Source organism: Muscardinus avellanarius (genome assembly GCF_963383645.1).
Source record: "Muscardinus avellanarius genome assembly, chromosome: 11".
Lineage (NCBI taxonomy): Eukaryota > Metazoa > Chordata > Mammalia > Rodentia > Gliridae > Muscardinus > Muscardinus avellanarius.
Genome location: NC_137797.1, coordinates 68,006,192 through 68,029,646, shown reverse-complemented (window position 1 = coordinate 68,029,646; position 23,455 = coordinate 68,006,192). Strand labels below are relative to the sequence as shown.

General features: G+C 51.4%; 2 protein-coding genes across 2 annotated transcripts; both read left to right on the top strand.

Annotated features, from left to right (window-relative positions):
* Positions 1 to 822: 822 nt before the first annotated feature.
* IGFBP6 (insulin like growth factor binding protein 6) lies at positions 823 to 5,514 on the top strand (the record flags this gene model as incomplete). The annotated part of the gene is made up of 4 exons (XM_080706428.1): positions 823 to 1,150; positions 4,309 to 4,448; positions 4,591 to 4,710; positions 5,392 to 5,514. The coding sequence occupies 4 exons, from the start codon at positions 823 to 825 to the stop codon at positions 5,512 to 5,514; spliced, it is 711 nt and encodes a 236-aa protein (XP_080562554.1).
* A 1,398-nt stretch (positions 5,515 to 6,912) lies between these two features.
* Positions 6,913 to 18,773, top strand: SOAT2 (sterol O-acyltransferase 2; the record flags this gene model as incomplete). The annotated part of the gene is made up of 15 exons (XM_080706372.1): positions 6,913 to 6,988; positions 7,481 to 7,536; positions 8,253 to 8,389; positions 9,069 to 9,128; positions 9,401 to 9,508; positions 12,254 to 12,530; positions 12,892 to 12,964; positions 13,698 to 13,779; positions 14,201 to 14,246; positions 14,427 to 14,556; positions 15,685 to 15,782; positions 16,124 to 16,222; positions 17,621 to 17,756; positions 18,396 to 18,541; positions 18,723 to 18,773. The coding sequence occupies 15 exons, from the start codon at positions 6,913 to 6,915 to the stop codon at positions 18,771 to 18,773; spliced, it is 1,575 nt and encodes a 524-aa protein (XP_080562498.1).
* Between the last annotated feature and the right edge of the window lie 4,682 nt (positions 18,774 to 23,455).

The following is a 23,455-nucleotide window of genomic DNA, read 5'->3' as shown; positions in this document are numbered from 1 at the left end:
AGAAAAAGAAAATTCACTCGAAGAAAAGGGCAGGTTCTGAGAAACGTTCCTGTACTTTGCCCACACCCCCAGAGTGTCAGCTGCCCAATCACCCCCTCTCCCTGCCTCCCAGATGCTCAGCGGGTTCTCACTTCTGTACACCCAGCCTCTTCTCAGTCCTTCCAGACCTCGTGTACCCTCCACAATGCTAAGGTTTGCTACAGTCTATCCAAGGCGTATCTCCCCATTTCACCCCTGACTCCCCTCAGCGCCCTCCATCACCTTCCCTCACACCCGTTCTCTCCACAGACACATCTCAGGGAGACTTTCTCCTGCTCCTCCCCAATTCTGCTCTTGTCCCCTGCCTCTGATCTGCTCTCCGGCCAGCAGCAGTCCGGACACCTGTGATGGGTCCTCTCCATCTTTTCTCCGCATTTGCCCACCTCTTCTCACAACTGTCTCCAGCTAACTGGATTCCAGGATTCCCCCTCATCCCACTCCTGCCCAGCCCTCTTCCACTCTTTCCCTCCCTCCAGTCCCTCCAGCCAGCTGTAGAGTTCCCAAATCCCCGGGCCAAATCCCCAGGAACAAAGCAAGAAAAACCAGAGCAATTTGGGAAATAAACAGAAAGTGGGACGGGAGTGGGGAGGACCCAGGTGGTGGGGGGAGCTCTCCAGTCCCACCCAGTTTAGGGAATGCCTCTGCCTTCTCCCCCTCCCCCCTTCACCTGGCTCTTAAAGGGCCTGCCCCTGACCGCCGGCTACTTAAGGCAGAGGGGCGGCCGCGGGCAGGAGCTGTGCTACGACTGCTCTGGAAGGAGTGGACGAGGCAAAAATCCTGACCATGACCCCGCGCAGGCTGCTGCCGCCGCTGCTCCTGCTAACCGTGCTCGCTGCCGGCCCAGGAGGCGCCTTGGCGCGGTGCCCAGGCTGCGGGCAGGGGGTGCAGGCGGGCTGCCCGGGGGGCTGCGTGGAGGAGGAGGACGGGAGGCCGCCGGCGGAGGGCTGTGCGGAAGCCGGGGTCTGTCTCAGGAGAGAGGGGCAGCAGTGCGGGGTCTACACCCCTAACTGCATCCCAGGTCTGCAGTGCCAGCCGCTGGAGGACGAGGAGGCGCCCTTGCGGGCGCTGCTGTTGGGCCGGGGCCTCTGCCGCCGCGCGCGCGCCCCGCCGGGTGAGTCCGCGCCCCCCCGCCCCGCCCCGGGAGACCCGGCTCGCAGGGCCCCGGGGGTGCTGGAGAGGGGGCGAGCAGCCCTGCAAGCCTCGGGGTTCTGGCCGCCGACGCTCGTTCCTTCCCCACGTTGGGGATTGTGCGCCCTGCCGGGTGGGAGGAGATGCCCGGGACAGCCCGAAGGCTGGGGCGTGGCCTGAGCTTCTGGGGATGAAGTCGCAAGGTGTCTGAGCGCGCATCTTAACTTTTAACTCAGCTTTCCCTTACCGGGAGGGTTTTAAGGTCATCCTATGGGTCCAGCAGGCCCAGCTTCTTCACGCCGGATGCCTAGCTGGAGATAGGACTTGGCTTCCACTGGAAGAAGAGAAGGGGAACCCCAGACTCCCAAATTCTGACAGACTCAGCAATGTGAATAAGGAGGTCTAGAAGATGCCCAGCGGGCCTGGGGAGGGGAAAAGAGGTGGAAAAGAAGGGGGAATTTGCCAAAGCAGAATCACGATTTAAACCTGCTCAGAACCCTCTACCCTCCACCCCACCCCAGAGAACGGCCCGGGCTCTGAGTCGCTGAGTCACTGGGCGGGTGGGACAGGCATGAGTCAGTACCTGAAAGATGGGGCAATGGGAAGATGGGAGGGGCAGGAACTGCACCGCGCGCGCCCCTGAGGTATCTGAGCTCCCGGGTTTTCAATGGGAAGGATTGAAATATTAGCTGGGAGTTTCTGTCAGTCCCAAAGGCCTGCTTGACCAGGCTTCTAGGGGTCCTCATGGAGGGGATGAGCTGGGTGGGCCAGAGAAGGCAGTATGGAGTGTCCTGGTGCTAAATGCTGGGAAGGAGGTCCAGTGTCTGCAGAGGGCCAGGGGCAGGATTGCAGAGGACATGGCACAACTCGGCTGCAGGGAGTGGAAGGCAGATGAGAGCTTGTCTCTGGGCGTGGAGAGGGGAGTCAGTCCCTCCATGGATTCTAGTATCTAAACGTAGAGCTGGAGTAAATTCCAAGCAATGCAAGCTCCCCTCCCTGCCTTGTCCTAGCCCTGGCTTATTTCCCTACCCTTCCCCAGTCCTGATTTCTCGGCAGCACCCCCCCAAAAAAAAACTTTCTCTAAAGCTAGCAGCAACATGCGGGTGGAAAGCCCTCATTCCTTGCACCTTTTCAGCCTGCCTCAACCCCTCCTAGAACCCAGGGGCATTCTACCTCCAAGCTACATCTCCAGCCCTCCTGGTTAAGGGCTGCATCAGATGCTCCTGGGACCCCTGGGGTTGAGCCACAGAGGACCAGGAGGGAGAGGTCTCCACTGCATTGCCCCCAAAGGAACCATATCTCAGGCCTGGAGGGGTGAGCTGAGTCTCAGCAAGGTCACAGCAGGGACATGCATTCCACTTGGGTCCCTGCTGGCTGCCTTCTACACCCGTGCTCTTCTGCCTCATCTCTCTGGCTTGGTGCACCCCCTTCTGGTTTCTGGTGGAACAGCCAGTTCTTTTAATTTCACCCTGAGTCCCAAAGCCTCAATATAACCAATGTTTTGTATTTGTTCTCAACTTTTTGCTTTTTTTTCTTTCTTTATCCAGTGTGTATGTGTGTACATGTATGCACACGCGTGCATGTGTGTGTGTTACAGGGGATTGAACTGAGGGGCATTCTACCTCCAAACTATATCCCCAACCCTATTTTTTTATTCTTTATTTTGAAGCAGGGTCTCATTAAGTTGCAGAGGGCCTCGTGAAGTAGCTAAGGCTGGCCACAAACCTGTGATTCTCCTGTCTCAGCCTCGTAAGTACTGGGGTTATAGGCATATGCCACCATACCTGATTTCAACTTTTGCTTTCTAAAATGTTTGCTTTTGTAAGGCATGGTGGCACATGCCCATAGTCTCAATATTTCAGAGGTTGTAACAGGAGGATCACAGGTTAGAGACCAGCCTCAGTAACTTAATGAAACTCTCAGTAACCCAGTGAGCCCATTTCAAAAACAAATAAATAAAGGTCCAGCACGGTGACCCAGTAATACCAGTACTTCGGAGGCTAAAATAAGAGGGTTGCAGGTTCAAAACCAGCTTAGCAACTCAATGAGGCTATCAGCAACTTAGCGAGACCCTGTTTCCAAATAAAAAAGAATATAGGTTTGGGGGTGTGGGCCGAAAGTAGAAGGCCCCTAGGTTCCATCCCCAGCACCACAAAAAATAAATAATAAAAATAAAAAGCAGCTGGGCATGGTGGCGCATGCCTGTTAGCCCAGTACTTGGGAGGCTGAGACAGGAAGATTGCAGGTTCAAGTCCAGCCTCAAAAACTCAGTGAGGCTCACATCAATTTAGTATTACCTTGTTTCCAAATAAAAAAAAAAAAAAGGCTGGGCGTGGTGGCGCATGCTTGTAATCCCAACATTCCGGAGGCTGAGACCAGGGGATCACAATTCGCAGACAGCCTCAACTATTTAGTGAGGCCTTCCACAACTCAGTGAGCCCTGTTTCAAAATAAAAAATAAAGCCGGGCGTGGTGGCGCACACTTGTTATCCCCGCCCTTGGGAGGCAGAGACAGGAGGATCGCTCAGGTTCGAAGCCAGCCCCGGGCGCTGGCTTAGGAGACCCTGTTTCCAAATAAAAATGTAAAAATAGGTCTGGGAGTGTAGCCCAGAGGTAGAAGGGCTTCCAGGAACCCCAGTACCACCAAATAAATAAAATAAAAAGTAGGGCAGGGGGTATAGCTTGGAAGTCAAATGCCATGGATTCCATCCCCAGATCTGCAATAAATAAATAAATAAATAAATAAATAAAAAAAAAGACTGGACCCAGCACCACAAAATACCACAAAATAAATAAGGGCAGAGGGTATAGCCTGAAGGTAGAATGTTTCTGGGTTCAATCCTCAGTACCAAAATAAATAAATAAATACATACATAAAATTTTTACTTTGTATAAATTTCCTGTATAAGCCTTAACTCTGGGGGATAGTGTGAGGAAAAGTAATATATATTTTCAGAGAAAGAAACTTGCCAGGATAAAGTAACAGAGGGGCCGGTTCTAAAGCTCCTGGGCTTTTCTCCTAGTCTGTAAGGCCCTCTGTCCCGCACTCCTCAGGTGGGGGGAGGCTCTTTTCCATGTGGCACTGGTCTTTGGCACCTGGCTGATTTCTTACCTCCTCTCTCATTCTTTCTTCGGCTGTAGAGGAGAATCCTAAGGAGAGTAAACCCCAAAAAGGCTCCACCCGTCCACAAGACATGAGCCGCAGAGACCCTCAGAGGAATGCAGGGACCTCCACCACTCCGGCGAGGCCCAGTCCCGGGGCCATCCAAGACTCTGAGATGGTGCGTCTAGAGCTGGTAGGAGCAGGAGGGGTGGGCGCTCTGGAGACTTCTGAGACTGCTCCTGTGGGCTTGGGTAAGTCTCCAGTGCTGGTCGTGGGCAGCCTAGCTGGTGGGGTTGAGCTCTCTGCTGTCCCTCCCCCAGGGCCCCTGCCGCAGACACCTGGACTCAGTTCTGCAGCAACTCCAGACTGAGGTCTTCCGAGGGCCTCACACGCTCTACGTGCCTAATTGTGACCATCGAGGCTTCTACCGAAAGCGGCAGGTGAGAGGACCCCTCTTCTCCTGGGTGCAAGGTTCCTACAGGGAGTGGGGATGGGCTCTTCCAGAATCTTTCAACATTAGGACCCCTGCAAACATAAAGAATAACTAGCCATACATTGGTGGCTCTCAAACCTGAGTCCCCAGTCACCTGGAGGGCTTGTGAACACAGGTGGCTGAGCTGTACCTGCAGAGTTCCTGCAGGGGGCCTGAGAATTTGCATTTCTAACCCGTACACTAGTGATGCTGATGCTGTTGATTTGAGAGCCATGCTTTGAAAACCACTGATCTGGCCCAACAGAATGGGACAACTTAGTGCGTGAAGAGTGGGAACCAAGGGAAGGGAACCCAGGGCCACACTACTGTGGGCCACACTCAGAAGTGTCTGCATAGCCGGGCGTGGTGGTGCACGCTTGTAATCCCCGCGCTTGGGAGGCAGAGACAGGAGGATCGCGCAGGTTCGAAGCCAGCCGCACGCGCTGGCTTAGGAGACCCTGTTTCCAAATAAAAATGTAAAAATAGGTCTGGGAGTGTAGCCCAGAGGTAGAAGGGCTTCCAGGAACCCCAGTACCACAAAAAAAAAAAAAAAAAAAGTGTCTGCATACGCTGGCTCCAATGACTCCCCCAACAAACACCTTCTTGAAGCCTTTGGCCTCACCCCCGACCTGTGTGCCTCTCTCCCCAGTGTCGCTCCTCCCAGGGACATCGACGAGGTCCCTGCTGGTGTGTGGACCGGATGGGCCAGCCCCTGTCCGGTTCTCCAGATGGTGATGGAAGCGCCCTCTGCCTCACTGGAAGCAGCGGCTAAAGTGAGGTTGGGGTGAGGGCTGAGGGCCACTGGCAAGAGTGAGGCCATCATTTTGGGTTATCTGTAAAGTGATGAGTAACTCAGGTGCTCTGAGCCCCCCCACCTCTGGGCCCCCTCATTGCCCCCTCATTCCTGGGCCTTTAAGCATCTAGTTGGAAAAACTGTTGGTGTCATCCTGGGGTGTGAATAAAGCTGCGTTGGGGGTCTCTGGCCTCTGTCTCTGTGTCCACCGCTCATGGCTCTGGAGCCCCAGGCCCACTCTCTGCCGCTTAGCATTTCTGTCTTCCCAGTGAACCCTCCTCAGTTCCTCCTGCAGCACTTGGAATGCAGGAGATAGCCGCTGGCACAGGCTCCAGGTGCCGAAGCCTCACCCAGCTACCCACTGCGGGGTGGGAGTGGGAGGACAGGCAACGTGGAGATCAGTCTCCATCAAAGGTTGTGACCTTGTTTCCAACACTGATCTTTGGACATAAGGGGAGGGGAAGGATTAATAGTTAACCCCAACAGGAACTCAGCAAAGAGGAACTTTCAAAGCACTGTCTCTTACTTCCTATCCAAAAGGGAAGGAAAGTATTTATGGAGCTCATCCCTGGCCTGTGTGATTTTACTTGGACTCCTTAATTTTTGTGCTTATGATAACCTTGTGAGGTAGGAAGTTTTTGCCCCCATTTTTCAGAGGAGGCTTAGAAAGTCTGAGTCCCTTGTCTGAAATTACTCATAGCCAGTAAATGATGAAGGGAGGTTTGCATCTGGTTCTTCTGTGTGTGACAATACCTGGCACTCCTTCAATGCTAAATAAGTGCTTGTTTGGCCTTCTTGCCTATCTGCTAACCTAGTAGGCGTAGGGAAGAGCTGACATTCGGGAGCCCTGACACACAGAATTTCCTGGAGGGCTGTAGCACCACAAATATCAAGAGTACCACCCCATCAGAATGCTATTGGAAACGTGTAATCGCACGCCTCATCCCATGGTCTCAGGTAGCTGCATGCACTGCACAGGAAGATGTTTCTGACTCCTCTCAGACCTTGGTCCTTTGGGGAGAGAGACTGGAAGGCAATCTATGCTAGGTGATAAGCCTCAGAGAGGCAAAGTCTCCCTTCCAGCAGCAGCATAGTCATTGTTCCTTTAGGAGGGAGAACAGATTTGGGGCTGGGTGGGGGCTGGGAGGTGGGGGAGGAGGTGCAGCCACCCCTGTGACAGCCAGCAGAGCCAAGCTCAGAGCTGAGGAGCACTGCCTTCAGATAACCTATCTGGCTCTGGGAGGTCCCCTCCACCTGAGAGGACTTTAGTCTTTGGAGCTGTCCGCTTAGCTGAGTGGGACAGGAACTTTGCAGGCGGGCTGTGAGGGACAGGAGACAGCACAGGCAGCTGCCACCTGAGCCCACTCCGGACTCATCATGGAGCCACGGGGGGCCTGTCTGCGGAAGAGAGAAGGGCCAGGAGGGAAGCAGGAGCAGCAGCCCTCTGGGGAAGGTGAGCCACCCTTGCAGAGTGAGTGCCCAACGCTCAGGCTAGGTTGGGTGTGGATGCACTGGTGAGAGGAGCCTCCCGCTGTCTAATTTCAGTCCTTCCTGCTGATCTGGGAGGCCAGGGAAAGCAGATGCTGCCCTCCACCCACACCACCCAGTTAGGAGAGGAAGGAGAAAAGGGGTATTCAGAGTGGTGGTCTTATCTTCCTGACCCTTTAACCACAGAGGGTGAAGGGAGTAGCTTCCTGTTTTCCGTGGGGACCCTGTTTCCAGTAATATCATCCGGTTCCCTCTTGTCGATGGCCTCCACGCTTCTCACCTCCTGCAGAAATAACTTCCTCTTCTGGTTGCTCCACCCATGGCGCTAGATGTTGACTGGTTGTGGGTGGAGAGGCTGCTGAGCTCACAGAAAGCATTTCCTGGACTTAGGATGCCTCTGAGTCGGCAGAACCCTAACTCCTCCCCCTTGAGTGTGCCCTTTGACCCCTCCTCCTAGGAAACACTGAGCTGCCCAGAGCCCCTGACTTGGTGCAATGGACCCGGCATATGGAGGTGAGGGGCCTCAGAGGTCCAAGGTCAAGATGGACAGGTCTTGGGGTGGCAGGAGGCAGGGTAAGGACTGCCTTGATGATCAAGATGATTTGTCCTGGAATTCAAAGATCAGGTTAGAATAAAGGGTTAAAGCCAGGTGTGGTGGTGCGTGCTTGTAGTTCCAGTATTTCCAAAGGCTGAGACTGGAGGATCGCGGTTCACAGCCAGCCTCAGCTACTTAGTGAGGCCCTCTGCAATTTAGTGAGACCTGGTTTCAAAATAAATAATAAAAAATAAGACTGGGGGTATAGCTCGGAGGTAGAATGCCCTGGGTTCAACCCCCAATACAAAAAAAAAAAAAAAAAAGAATTAAGGGTTAAGATAGAGAGTCTGAAACACAGGTTCTCCGGGCAGGGACCAAAGTCAGCTGGTGTAGAGCCTTCCTGTTAGTGTGGCTAGAGGTCGGGGGTGAGAGAATACAGAGGGGCCTGGCGGGATTTCAGGCCCAGGGAGTGGAAGCATTGCTCCTCTGTCATTCTTGATTCTCACGGCCGCCCCCAGGAAATAGGAAGCTGGGGAAGCTGTGGACAGAAACCACACCAGGGCTTGTCACCTTTCTATCCCTAGCACTTAGCTCTGTGCTTAGCATAGGGAAAAGCTCAGTAAACGTTCAGCGAGTAAAAACACGGCCGACTGGCTGGAGGGACAGTGGGCTGTACCCTCGTTTTATCCTGTAGGCTGTCAAGACGCAATTGCTGGAGCAAGCAAAGGGCCAGCTGGCAGAGCTGCTGGACCAGGCCATGTGGGAGTCCATACACTCCTACCCGCTGCAAGACAGACCTCTGCCATCCACTCCCCCAGCGTCCTTGAGCAAGTGAGTCTGAGGATCCAGAAAACTGGAAATGGCAGGGTGCTCATCCACTGTAAAACTCATAAGCCACAGCCAGGCATGTTGACTCACACCTGTAATTCCAATACTTAGGAGGCTGAGATAGGAGGATTGCAGGTTCAAGGTCAGCCTCAGCACTTTAGCGAGAACTTGTTTCCAAATAAAAAACAAAAAAGGGCTGGGGGTGTAGCTCAGAGATACCCTGAGTTCAATCCCAGTACCAAGCCGGGCGTGGTGTTGCACGCTTGTAATCCCCACGCTTGGGAGACGGAGACAGGAGGATTGCTTAGGTTCGAAGCCAGCCGTCCTGGCTTAAGAGACCCTGTTTCCAAATTAAAAAAAAAATAAAATATAAAAAATAGGTCTGGGAGTGTAGCCCGGAGGTAGAAGGGTTTCCAGGAACCCCAGTACCACAAAAAAAAAAAAAAAAAAGAAAGAAAGAAAGAATCATGAGCCACAAACACATACGCTGACTTCAACCTCCCCTCTTAGCCCCTTATCGCCTTCTCCTGATGTTGACCTCTGTCTTCTGGGCTGCTCTGCCCTGGACCTGACCCTCCCCTGCTACTCCCCTGGGCTCCCAGGCGTTGACCCGTGTGCTCCTTCCCTCTGCATACTGCCTTCTTCCTTTGGGACTTGACCCTGCACACCTGTCTTAATTCAGGACCCGAGAGCCATCGCTCGGGAAACGGAAAGTTTTTATCATCCGCAAGTCCCTGCTTGAGTAAGTCAGGGGTGAGAACAGGAGACGGGGGTCCAGACACCTCATTTCTCACGGCTGGGCTTTGGGTGGTTTGTGGGTAAGGTCCAGAGAGGGTTTCTAAGCTTTTCCCCTGTTCGCCCTGGGCATGGCTGGGGGGAGGAGCGGTCTCGGCCACCTCCCAGCCTCAGTTGGAATTTCTGGGTCAGGAGACCCGGTGCCCTCACACGAGCAGTGTCTGGTCTAGGCTGCACCGGGACCCTCCCCTACTGACCTTCAGGCCCGTGTTCCTCCAGCGAGCTGATGGAGGTGCAGCATTTCCGCACCATCTACCACATGTTCATCGCCAGCTTGTGTGTCTTCATCATTAGCACCCTGGCCATCGACTTCATTGACAAGGGCAGGTAGGCCTCACTCCTGCCTGGGATACACATGCTGACCAGACCAGACGCCCCGGCTGCCACCTTCCCCTGGCTCCCAGAGGGCATACGGTTATTATACCAGGCCCTTTGGTTATTAGACACCCATCAGTATAGCTCCCAACAACCTTCTTCCTTAAAACACTCTTTTAGACTCCTTCCCTCTCTAGCCTTTGATGACCCTTGCTCTTTCCTCCCAGGGCCAGCCATTTTGGGGTCATCATGACCCTTCTCAAATACTTCTCAAAAGTAATCTTCCCTTGAGGCAGATGTAGGTATGTGCTCACACATGCACACCCAACATATTCCTTTCCAAGTTGAAAAAGCCACACCTTTGCCGGCCGGGTGTGGTGGCGCATGCTTGTAATCCCCGCGCTTGGGAGGCGGAGACAGGAGTAGCGCAGGTTCAAAGCCAGCTTTGCTGGCTTAAGAGACCCTGTTTCCAAAATAAAAATACAAAATAGGTCTGGGAGTGTAACCCAAAGAAGGGTTTCCAGGAACCCCAGTACCATCACACACACACACAAACAAGCCACACCTTCAGTTCCTAAACCATGCGATCTTTTTTTTTTTTTTTTTTTTTTGTGTGTGTGTGTGTATGTGTGTGTAGTACTGGGGTTTGAAGCCAGGGGCATTCACTCTGAGCTATACCCCCAGCCCTTTTTATTTTTATTTATTTATTTATTTATTTATTCTTTTTCTTTTCTTTTCTTTTCTTTCTTTTCTTTTTTTTTTTTTTTTTTTTGGTGGTACTGGGGATGGAACATTTCTACCTCCGGGCTACACTCCCAGACCTATTTTATACTTTTTTTTTTTTTAATTTGGAAACAGGATCTCTCAAGCCAGCGCGGCTGGCTTCGAACCTGCGTGATCCTCCTGTCTCCACCTCCCAAGCACTGGGATTACAAGCGCGCGCCACCACACCCAGCGCTATTTTTTGTTTTGAAACAGGATCTTGCTAAATTGCTGAGAATAAGCTGGGCGTGGTGGCACACGCCTGTAATCATGGCATTCTGGAGGCTGAGACGGGAGGATCACAGTTCTCCGACAGCCTCAGCTACTTACAGAGGCCCTCTGTCACTTAGTGAGACCCTCTTTCAAAATAAAGAGTAAAATACAGGGCAGGAGGTATAGCTCGGAGGTCGAATGCCCCTGAGTTCCATTCCCAGACCCACCAAAAAATAAATAAATAAATAAATTGCTGAGAATATTGATACTTGCTGAGACTGGCCTTGAACCTATGATCTTCCTGTCTTAGTTTTCCAAGTACTGGGATTATAGGCATGTGATGCCATCTCTGGCTCATCATACACTCTTTTTGTGGTGGGTACTGGGGATGAAACCCAGGGACATTCTACCTCTGAGCTACATCCCAAGCCTTATCTTTTATTCTTTGTTTGGAAACAGAATCTCACTGCGTTGCAAAGGGCTTTACTAAGCAGCTAAGGCTGTCCGCAAACCGTGATCCTCCAGTCTCAGCCTCCCAAATGCTGGGATTACAAGCTTGTGCCACCATATCTAATTAAATGCCCTGCACTTTAACACTTGTAGTATACTGAGTATTGAGCCCTTCTGGGACACAATAAAACTGAGAGGGCTCTAAACCCTTCCCATGGCTGGGTCTCCTCAGGTAATGAACTGGGCAACTGGATGTAGTGGTGCACGCTTGTAATCCCAGTACTTGGGAGGCTGAGACAGGAAGATAGAGGGTTCCTGCCAGCCTCAGCAACTTAGGTCATCTGCAACTTAGTGAGTCCCTGTTTCAAAATAAAAAATAGGAGAAGCCAGGAGTGGTGGCACACGCTTGTAATCCCAGCATTTGGGAGGCTGAGACCAGAGGATCATGGTTCGTGGCCAGCCTTGGATACTTAGTAAGGCCCTCTGCAACTCAGTGAGACCCTGTTTCGAAATAAAGAATAAAAAATAGGGCTGAAGCTGGGCATGGTGGTGCACACTTGTAATCCCAGTGTTTGGGAGGCTGAGACAGGAGGATTACACATGTTTAAAGCCAGCCTCAACTATTTAGTGAGGCTCTCAGCAACTTAGTGAGACCCTATTTCCAAATAAAGTATAAAATAGGTCTGGGAATATAGCCCGGAGGTAGAAAGCCCCTGGGTTCCACCCCCAGACCCCCCCCCCCCCGCCCACACACACACACAAAATAGGGCTGGGCTGGGAGTGTAGCTAGGAGGTAGAATGCCCCTGAGTTCCATCCCCAGTACCGCCAAAAAATAAAAAATAAAAATAAAAAATAGAAACTGGGCGTGGTGGTGCACGCTTATAATCCCAGCATTTGGGAGGCTGAGACTGGAAGATCATGGTTCATGGACAGCCTCAGCTACTTAGTGAGGCCCTTTGCAACTCAGTGAGACCCTGTTTCAAAATAAAGAATAAAAAATAGGGCAGGGGGTGTAGCTAGGAGGTCAAATGCCCCTGGGTTCCATCCCCAGACACTACCCCCCCCAAAAAAAAAGAATAAAAAATAGGGCTGGAGGTGTAGCTCAGAGGTAGAATGCCTCAGGGTTCCATCACCAGTACTGAAAAAAGTAATATATAAAATAATAAATGGGGATGTAATCCAATGGTAGACCCCCATTTAATCTCTAGTAAAAAAATAAATAAGTAAAAAGTATTAAAGGTGCCTTAGTTTATCTTCCGATAGCTCTGATGGAAGAGGAAGGGGCTGAGAGTGTTGCACTTTTGTCTGCTCTCTGTCTCCCCCACGCAAAGGCTGGTGCTGGAATTTGACCTACTAATCTTCAGCTTCGGACAGCTGCCCTTGGCGCTGGTGACCTGGGTCCCCATGTTCCTGTCCACTCTGCTGGCGCCCTACCAGGCCCTGCGGCTGTTGGCCAGGCCCCGCGCCCGGGGTGCCTGGTCACTGTGGGCGGCCCTGGGCTGCGCGCTGCTGGCAGCCCACGCGGCGGTGCTCGGTGTGCTCCCGGTCCACGTGGCCCTGGAGCATCAGCTCCAGCCAGCCTCCCGCTGCATCCTTGTCTTCGAGCAGGTGAGGGCAGGCACTGGGGCGGAGGCCACGAGAGGGAGGCTCTTGACATAGCATTGGGGGGTGGAGCTAATCACTAGGGGTGCAGGATTCCAGGGAACTCCAGGCCCAAAGAAGAGCAAAAGAAAGGGGGCGCTACTGAACAAGCAAGCTGAGCCTGCAGAGTCATAGGGGGTTGGTGGAGTGAAGGTCCTGGCCGGCCTCTTTTCTCTTCATTTCAGCAGCATGTCCGACAAAAAGAGAAAGTAAGGACTCCTACCAGACAGATCTTACATCTGCTGGCTTCTCTGTGGAGGGTGAGGGCGCAGAGAGTTAAGTGATTCGCTCTCAGCCACACAGCAACTTGGCCTCCCCTCCACCGCAGGTCAGGCTCCTGATGAAAAGCTACTCTTTCCTGAGGGAAGCTGTGCCTGCGACCCTACGTGCTGGAGGAGGAGGTGAGGCTGGCCCTGGCGTGGACTCAGCCAGCAGCTGCAGGTGCTCCTGAAAGCTCTGCCTTCCCAAGCCCACGTGCCCAGCAGGGAGGCTCTGGCCTCCCTCTGGGCTCTGCGGCCTTAGTCTTTAGGCTAAGAGGCCTCACCTCTGAGGTACCACACTCACACCCACAACTTCTGGTGCTTTCCTGTTCCCACACCCATCCTGGAAAAACCCAGAGGTGAGAACTTGACCTGAGGAGCCAGGATAGAAGGGGAAGGAGAATGTGTGGTGGAACTTGTGGTACCTGTCACATGAAGTTGTGGCCACAGCTGGTCCTGCAGGAGAAAATTAGCTGGGCGTGGTGGCACAGGCCTGTAATCCCAGCACTTGGGAGGCTGAGACAGGAGGACCTCGGGTTGGGGAACAACCTCAGCAGTGTGGCGAGATTCTCAGTAACTTAGTGAGACCCTGTTTCAAAAGAAGAAATGAAAATGGTGATGGAGGTGTAGCTCAGAAATAGAATGCTCCTGAGTTCAATCTTCAGAACAAAAACTAACAAAAACCCACAAAACAAGTTCAGTTTCTGCCCACCTGCCCATCCCCTCCCCACAGGAATCTAGACTGGTCCTATCTAAAGCTCCTCACCCATCCACCTCTGTCAGATCACCTCTCCATTCCCCAATCTCGCCCTCTCCCCCATTCACTCTGCTCTCTGCCCTCCCCCAGCTCACCCCCCTTTTTGTTCACCCCCAGGTGAGGGTGTGGCCCCCAGTTTCTCCAGTTACCTCTACTTCCTCTTCTGCCCCACACTCATCTACCGAGAGACTTACCCCAGGTAAGACCCAGCAACCAGCCCTCTGGGGGCCTTCCCTTTGACCCTTGTCTCCCCAGGGCCTTTATCACCCCAGGCACTGGCCACTTGCTCAAGAAGCATCCCATAATAAAGATGGGAAGTAAATGGAGGTAGGCTGCCACTCTACCTTGCGTAGCTATGGTAACACTTGGAGGATCAACTGTCCTAATTACCCAGCGTGGAACTGAAAATCCTACGAAGCCCAGGAAACTCCAGGTGGCTGGACACCTTAGTTAACAGCCAAGCTGCAGTCATTGTGGAAAGCCCCAAATATCCCAGACCCACCACCTCCCTAGACAGCCCACCCAGGCCAGGGCAGCTGAGGGAGCGGCGGGGAGGACCCAGGCCTGAGCAGGAATGGCATAAAGGAACGAGTCGCTTATTATCCTCATTGCTGCCACAGGACGTCCAACGTCAGGTGGAATTATGTGGCCAAGAACTTTGCCCAGGTAAGAAGACGGGGTAGAAGGGTGGCTAGCTGGGACTCGTGGCGGCTGGGGGGCATTCCTGGGAGCACAGTGGTGGGGGCCTGGGGAGGAGGGAGAGGGTAGAGGCCAGAGGTCCAGTTCTAGGTTGAGGAGTTCGCTGCCAGCACCCCCCCTCCAGGCCACGTGTCCCGCTCCTCGCAGGCCCTGGGCTGCGTGCTCTATGCCTGCTTCATCCTGGGCCGCCTCTGCATTCCTGCCTTTGCCAACATGAGCCGGGAGCCCTTCAGCACCCGGGCCCTGGTGCTCTCTGTTCTGCATGCCACATTGCCAGGTGAGTCCCGAGGAGGGCAGGAGAGGGCTGCGCCCTGAGGAAGGCTTTCCTCTGTACCTCTGTCACCTTCTCCCCCTAAATGTCCTCTCATCCTGCCTGTGCTCATTGCCACCGCCTTTGTTCAGCCTCCTAACCTCTCTCCCTGCCACTCAAACCCTTCCTTTCCCATCTGTGCCTGACACTGCTGCCCAGATGAACTTCCATCCTACAAAGTAATCATTCCCTACCCCGCCTCAGAACCCCAGTGGCTCCCCATTGCGGCATGCCCAGGTAAGACTAAGCCCTCCGTCTGGCATTCGAGGCCCCTTTCCATGTAACTCCAGTCCATCATCTCATCCCACCACACGCACAGCCGTTCCCTGAAAGACCTGCACCTCTGAGCCTCTGGGCCTTGCTCATTCTGGTCCCTCAGCTTGGAATGCCTTTTTCCCATGGAAACTAGTTCCTTCTAGGAGGCTGATGGCTGAGATGCTCCCTCTCAGGAAGGCCTTGCTTTTTTTTGGTGATGGGGGGGGCTTCTCTATGTTGTCCAGGCTGGCCTTGACCTGCTTGGCTCACGTGATGCTTCTGCCTCAGCCTCCTGGGTGGCTGGGACTAGAGGCGCCTTGCGCCGCTTGGCTGAGCCTTTCTTTTTTAGCCTTCAGTTAGTGACCCATCCCCTGCTCTGCACTCCCAGGCACATCGATGGCCACTATGCTTAGTGACTGTTGCATGTGACCTTGCTACTTGGTCAAACATGTCTCTGCCTCTCACTCTGTGTGTGTCCCAGAGGCCAGGGCTTGGCGGTTCATCCCTGGATTCCCACATCTGGCACAGAGTAAATGCTAAGAAAATATTCATGCCGGGCATGGTGGCGCATGCTTGTCATCCCAGTACTCGGGAAGCTGAGCCAGCCCCAGCTGCTTAGTGAGGCCCTTTGCAACTCAGTGAGACCCTGTTTCAAAATAAAGAATAAAAGAATGGGCTGGGGGTGTAGCTCAGAGATAGAGTACCCCTGGGTTCCATCCCCAGTACCCCCCCCACACACACAAAGAGTGCACGAGTATATAACTGACTAACGAATGCTCAGTAGGGTTGGGCCGACGCCCACCCTGGTCCCGCCTTACCGAGCGCTTGTCCCACTGCCAGGCATCTTCATGCTGCTGCTCATCTTCTTCGCCTTCCTGCACTGCTGGCTCAATGCCTTCGCGGAAATGCTCCGGTTTGGAGACAGGATGTTCTACCGGGTGGGACCTGGGCCTAAACCAGCTGGGAGCTGGGGCTGGGGGACTGGGAGGGGTCAGGGGAGATCATGTCAATGTAGGGTGTCCTCTTACGGTGAGCACTGTGGGCCTTTACGTGTAGGGGCAGTGCCACCCCTCCACTGCCCGGGCAGCCAGGGCTCAGTGCTTTGGTGTGGATGGTACTGTGGAATCTTCTTATCCTAGGGGAGCGTGTAGGAGAGAGAGCAAGGCCCGGTCATGAAGAGGGAGCTTGGAGAACAGGGCACAGGATGTGGGCAGGGGAGGAAGTGGGGAGAAGCCCGACCCTGTATGCTCACCTCCACCTGACTCCGCTCCCTCCCCAGGACTGGTGGAACTCGACATCCTTCTCCAACTACTACCGCACGTGGAACGTGGTGGTCCATGACTGGCTGTACAGCTACGTGTATCAGGATGGGCTGTGGGTATGGCTCTGCAGACCCTTTCAGCTCCTACTGTCCACAGAGGCTGTCCAGGGCACCCTCACCTTCCTTCCCTCTGTACCACCCACCTTGCCAGACCTAAGGGCCCTGGTTACGTAACCTGCCCCTACTCCCATTCTACCCAGTCCAGTGGACAAAAAGTCCTTCTTGTGAACTAATTTCCTTCTTTATTCCTAATTTCACCTCACATAGTATTTCTTGTATACCAGTCTATAAGGCATTTGTTTCTTTGCATCTTTGCTGTGTGTGTGTGTGTGTGTGTGTGTGTGTGTGTGTGTGTTTTATGGGGGATTGAACCCAGAGGCATTCTATTTCTAAGCTACACACCCAGCCTTGTTTTATTTATTATTTTTTTTTCTTCTTTTTTGCAGTTCTGGGGATGGAACCCAGGGGCATTCTACCTCTGAGTGACACCCCCAGCCCTATTTTTTATTCTTTATTTTGACACAGGGTCTCACTGAGTTGCGAAGGGCCTCACTAAGTCACTGAGGCTGTCGGCGAACCACAATCCTCTTGTTTCAGCCTTCCAAATGCTGGGATTACAAGTATGTGCCACCACATCTGGCTCTTATTTATTATTGTGAAACAGTGTTTAAGTTTCTGAGGTCTCTGCTAAATTGCTGAAGCTGGTTTCAATCCTACAATCCTTCCATCTCAACCTCCCAAGTACTGGGATTATGGGTGTGCACCACCACCAATGGCTGCCTCTGACTCTTTTTTTTTTTTTTTTTTTTGCTGGTCTGGGGATGGAACCCAGGGGCATTCAACCTCCGAACTACACCCCCTGCCCTATTTTTTTTTTATTCTTAAATTTTATTTTATTTTATTTGTGGTGATGCTAGAGATTGAACCCAGGGGCATTTTACCACCAATCTATACCTCTAGCCTTTTATATTTTTTTGTTTTGAAACAGGGTCTTGGTAGGTTGCTGAGAGTCTCTGTGTTGCTGAGGCTGTCCTCGATCCTGTGATCCTCCTGTCTCAGGCTTCCAATTACTGGCTTTAAAGGCATGCACCACTGTGCCTGGCTATAATGTTTTTAAGTAAAATTGATGTCAGCTCTTCTCACCCCAGATCCCATATTCATTTTGATAATGGAGATTGAACCCAGAAGAATTCTACCACCAAGCTGTACTCTCAGCCCATTTTTGCTTTATTTTTTTGTTTTGAAGCAGAGTCTCTCTAAATTGCAGAGGCTGGTCTCAAATCTGCTATCTTTCTGTCTCAGCCTCCCAAGTACTGGGATTCCAGGCCTGTGCCACCACACCAGAACAGAGGCTGTATTTTTTCATTATGCCACACTCTTTCCTGGCTTCCTTTAAAGGGCTCTTCGTGGAGGGTTTCGGGGACTCACTCGTCACTCCCCCTCTCCCCTTGCCAGCTCCTTGGTGGCCGGGCTCGAGGGGCGGCTATGCTGGGCGTGTTCCTGGTCTCTGCAGTGGTGCATGAGTACATCTTCTGCTTTGTTCTGGGTTTTTTCTACCCTGTCATGCTGATGCTCTTCCTTGTTATTGGAGGTGAGTTTGGCCTCTGTTTCACTGTAGAGGAGACCTGGGTCCTGCTCCTAGGGATCCCAGACAGATGGGAAGGCTGCTGGGCCTGATGGTGGGGGAAGGAGGGACTTGGGAGCAGGGGCATCCTGGGGAATGTAGGAGGTTTCTGGTTGGCAAGGAGCTCTGGAGCAGGGGACACAAGGATAGACAAAGGGAAGAAAGGGGAGCAGGGCATGGTGATGCACACTTGTAATCCCAGAGTTTGGGAGGCTGATACAAGAGGATCTCAGGTTCGTGGCCAGCCTCAGCTACTTGTGAGGCCCTCTGCAACTTAGTGAGACCCTGTTTCAAAATAAAGAATAAAAAATAGTACTGGGGTATATCTTGGAGGTAGAATGCCCCTGGCTTCAATCCTTAATACCGCAAAAAAAAAAAAAAAAAAAAAAAAAGGAAGAAAGGGCCATGTGGTTGTGAGATTCAGTGTGAGATGCAAGGTCCTGAGGTCTGAGCTGAGTGATCCTGATTTTTACATGAGCCCTGAGGCCTCCACAAGTTCCTGCAGCTGGCTTTAAGATCTTCCCTGGTGGGCCTTCCTGTTTCATCCCTCTCCAATACCCAGCCAGGGCCGAGGCTCAGCTGGGGCCGCCTTTCTCCCTGCCCCAGGGCTGCTGAACTTCGCCATGAGCGACCGGCACACAGGCCCAGCGTGGAATGTGCTAATGTGGACCCTGCTTTTCCTGGGCCAGGGCATCCAAGTCAGCCTGTATTGTCAGGAGTGGTACGCACGGAGGCACTGTCCCCTACCCCAGGTAAGAGAACACACCCTCACCCAGTGCCCTTCCAGGAGGACACACCAGCAGCCACCCCCGCCCAGCTCCCGTTCTGCAGTTCAGCATCCGTGGTCAGGGGCCTGGCCGTGTCTTTGATATACCAGGTGGGTCACAGGTCACCAGACTGACCTCATTCACAATCCACCCTTGTCTGGCCCAGGCAACCTTCTGGGGGCTGGTGACTCCTCGGTCCTGGTCCTGCTATACCTAGAGGTCAGGACACTTGTGCTGCCCAGATGATACCACCGTGCTCTTCTCTGCCTGCAAAACCTGAGACTGGAGCTCTTCTCTTCACTCCCAAGCCTGGCTTCCAGTAAGGGGGCCTGTATGGAGGTCCCCATCAGGGAAGTGAGGGACTTGGGCAGGCCTGTGGGCAGCTGAGCACAGACTCAGCATGGGGGGGCTCTTGAGCACCTCCTTCCATGGATTAGGCAGATCATCCTTCTACCCAATGGCTGTCCAGACCTGGGGAGACCCGAGGGGTCTTGCCGATTTGGTGAATGTGGGGGGATCCAGAGGAATGGAGACCACCACGGTTTGAGAAGGGTTTGGTTCTTGACCTTATACTCTTCCCAATATAACAATAAACTTTCTGTCTCCCTTTTTATTTATTCATGTGATCATTCGCTCATTATCATTTGTTGAAGGTCCATTTTGTGACAGGCACTACTGAGGAGTTGTGTCTGCAGTGGTAATACTCTGTGGCAGGAAGAGCCGAGAGTCTGAGGGGACACCCTGCCTTACCTCCCTCTGCCAGCCCCTCTCCCCAACCCTGACTCAAGCCCTCTGCAGCTCCACTCCTCCAGCTCACCTGTCCAAACACATTAACCTCTGCTCCTGGCCACCTCTGGCACCCTCTGAGAGGGCACATGGCAGGCCTCCTTTCCTTTGGCAGACCCGGGAGGGGACCCTGCTGTACAGACCTTTCATCTGGTGAACCTCAATTTCCACACCTATAAACTGAACTTTGAAATTGGGAGTGTCCTGATTGCATGAGCACAGAAAGTCAAAATATCTGCATACAAAACTGCTCCAGAAATCAGACCCACATCTGTCTTCCTTACATGGGTCCCTCACCTAACCTGGTTCTGGGGAGACATCTGACAAGGGGATGTTGACCTCAGGAAAATCAAGAGCCAAAAAGCAGGGTCCCTGAGAGAGAAATGGGTTACTTTTTTGTTTTGGTAGTACTAGGGATTGAACCCAGGGCATTATACCTCTGCACTACATCCCTAGCCGTATTTTATTGTTTGTTTGTTTGTTTGTTTGTTTGTTTATTGCAGTACTGGGTATGGAACCCAGGGGCATTCTACCTCTGAGCTACACCCCACCCAATTTTTAAAATTCTTTATTTTGAAACAGGTTCTCACTGAATTGCAAAGGATCTCAATAAGTAGCTGAGGCTGGCAGCGAACCACAATCCTCCTGTCTCAGTCTCCTGAATGCTGAGATTACGAGCATGTGCCACCATGCCCGGCTCTATTTATTTGTTTGCTTGTTTATTTTTGCGGTACTAGAGATGGAACCCAGGGGCGTTCTGCCTCCAAGCTACACCCTCAGTCTTATTTTTCATTCTTTATTTTGAAACAGGGTCTCACTAAGTTGGAGAAGGCCTCACTAAGTAGCTGAGGCTGGCCTTGAAACAGATTCTCCTGTCTTAGCCTCCCAAATGCTAGGATTACAAGTGTGTGTCATCACGCCCAGCTCTATTTTTTTTTTTTTAATTTTGAAACAGGGTCTTGCTAAGTCCCTGAGGCTGGCCTTGAACCTGTAATAATGCTGTCTCAGCCTCACAAATACAGGAATTATAATCCTGTGTCACCATGCTCAACTCCCATTGGTATGTATGTATGTATGTATGTATGTGTGTATGTATGTATGTATGTATTGGTGCTGGAAATGCAACTCAAAGGCATTTTACCTCTAAACTACCCTCCTAGCCCTATTTTATTTTTTATTTGAAAACAGGATCTTGCTGGTTGCTGAGAGCTTCACCAAGCTGCGATTTTAAGCCTGTAAATCCCCTGTCTCAACCTAACAAGTACTGAGATTACAGGCTTGTGCCACCACCCCAGGCTTGTTTTTGTTTTTTTGTAGTACTGGGGATGGAACTCAGGAGCATTCTACCTTTGAGCTCCACCCCAGCCCTGTTTTTTATTCTTTATTTTGAAACAGAGTCTCACTGAGTTGCAGAGGGCCTCACTAAGCTGAGGCTGTCCCCGAACCATGATCCTCCTGTCTCAGTCTCCCAAATGCTGGGATTACAAGCATGCGCCACCACACCCAGCTTGTTTTATTTATTTATTTATTTATTTATTTATTTATTTATTTATTTATTTATTTATTTATTTTGTGGTACCAGGGATGGAACCCAGGGGCATTGTACCTCTGAACTATACCCCCAGCCCTATTTTTTTTTTCAGGTCTGGGGATGGAACCCAGGGGCATTTGACCTCCAAGCTACATCTCTTGCCCTATTTTTTTTATTCTTTATTTTGAAACAGGGTCTCACTAAGTTGCGGAGGGCCTCACTAAGTAGCTGAGGCTGTCCGCAAATCGCCATCCTCCGGTCTCAGCCTCCCAAATGCTGGGATTACAAGGGTGCGCCACCACGCCCGGCTCCCAGCCCTATTTTTTAGTTAAGTTTTGTTTTGAAACAGGTTCTCATTGGGTTATGCAGAGCCTCACTAAGTAGCTGAGGCTGTCTGAGAACCGGGATCCTCCCATTTCAGCCTCCCGAATGCTGGGATTACAAGGGTGCATCACCAAGCCTGGCCTGTTTGTTTGTTTGTTTGTTTGTTTGTTTGTTTGCAGGTCTGGGGATGGAACCCAGGGGCATTTGACTTCTGTGCTACACCCCTGCCCTATTTTTTATTCTTTACTTTCTTTTTTGTGTGTATGAGGTGCACACAAGCCCAGGGGCTTGCCGAGCATGGTGGCCCACGCTTGTAATCCCCGTGCTTGGGAGGCAGAGACAGGAGGATCACGCAGGTTCGAAGCCAGCCATACTGGCTTACGAGACCCTGTTTCAAAATATGAAATAGGTCTGGGAGTGTAGCCTGGAGGTAGAAGGGCTTCCAGGAACCCCAGTACCACCACCAAAAAAAAGAAAAGAAACCCAGGGGCTTTCTACCTTTGAGCTATACCCCCAGCCCTATTTTATAATTTATTTGGAAACAGGGTCTCATTAAGTTGCTGGGAGCCTCACTAAGTAACTGAGGCTGGCTTCAAACCTGTGTGATCTTCCTGTCTCAGCCTCCCAAGCGTGGGGATTACAAGCATGTGCCACCACACCTGGCTTTTATTCTTTATTTTGAAACAGGGTTTCACTAAGTTACAGAGGGCCTCACTAAGTAGCTGAGTGCCACAGACTGCTCAATCGAAATTGCCGTGAGTCCACTCACAATCGAATAATCTCAGAAAAGATGGGCGAAGGATTAGGGTGTCGTTCTGCAGCCGCTTGTCTGCAGCGATTCTTTCCCCTCTAGGAAATAAATTTCTTTAAGTTCCTATTTACGGCGCTTCTGGAAAGAATCTGACATTGACAAAAGCTTTTTGAGCTACTGACACTTTATTACAAGAACCCAGAAAATTTATATCCTTCACCAGTGGGATTAATAGTAAAAAAAAGGAAAGGAGTGTAATCACCATAAATCAATAATCAAGGTAAAAAAACAAGTTAGTCCGGCATTCAAGAGATTAGCTCAGAATCTTCTCCGGATCTCACAGCAGATCCAGCTGTCCTTGCGAAGGGCAAATTCCAGAGGAAACGGCACGCCCAGGGCTTGGAGGCCTCTCATGGAATCTTCTTTAACTTTTTTGGAACTTTCCATCTTTAGGGCTTAGTCCATATGTCAGGCATGGGGAGATGTGGCAATCCAGGTGGATGTGATGGAATTCTCCCAGGTGTCGTCCTGCCTTGTCTTCTAAATTCTGAAAGCTTAAGCAAACTTACAACACAGTTTGGCAGATAAATACCAAAAACTACCATGAAGTTTTTAGATTTAGTTGTCAGATGTATTTCCTTAGCTGCTGAACACTTTTCCTCAAACGATAGGCTTATTAGAAACCTATTCCTCTTTTAATAATCCATTTCCACATCACAATCCTTCTGCAACCTGTTTTTAATCTTTCTAATTCCTTTCTTTCCCATTTGGGACAATCTTATGATAAGCTCTTCTTCATACAAGAATCCTTTCTTATTCTCACCATATTTCCTTTCTTTTACACATTTATTATATCTATCCTTTGTTCTGACATACTCGTTTCTTAGCCACGTGGAGCCTCCTTGTCTCGGGCAGCGCTCATACTGGGTGTAAAGGTTAAGAATCTTCCTAGCCTTCAGCTCTATTATATTGGGCAGTATTAGCTGCTCATAAAGTTTATCTTCTCCGTATCTAGGCAGGATCGCAAGGATAAACAGTTACTGGTTGCCTCCCATTTAGGGCTAATGGTTTCAGCTAACTTAATGTTTTTACTGTGTGTTAATGATTTAGAATGAAAGTCAGAGATAGAGGGGAAATCTGCGTTTGTAATTGCTGTTACGGGAATGCTGCCACTGCATCTGAATTCTAACTAGATTTTATTACCATTTGAACAAAGGCGAGGACATTTAGAGGCTTAGACAAATTACCAGAAAGTTTGTTTTCCACGGACTCAGTTTCTCTCACAGTCCTGATTTTACACCACCAGAGCAATTTGTGTGGAGAGTTAAAAGAATCATTACCAAAAGAATAATAGTTATGAAAGAATATCTAAAAGTGGGGGGAGTACTTTGGCCAGAGACGACACCCTCTCTCGGGGCTTTTTTTTTTTTTTTTTGCCAATTAGCTACGTGGGAGGTCATCGCTCACGCAGATGCCGAGAGGAAGCAGGTGGTCTCGGCAGCTGAGG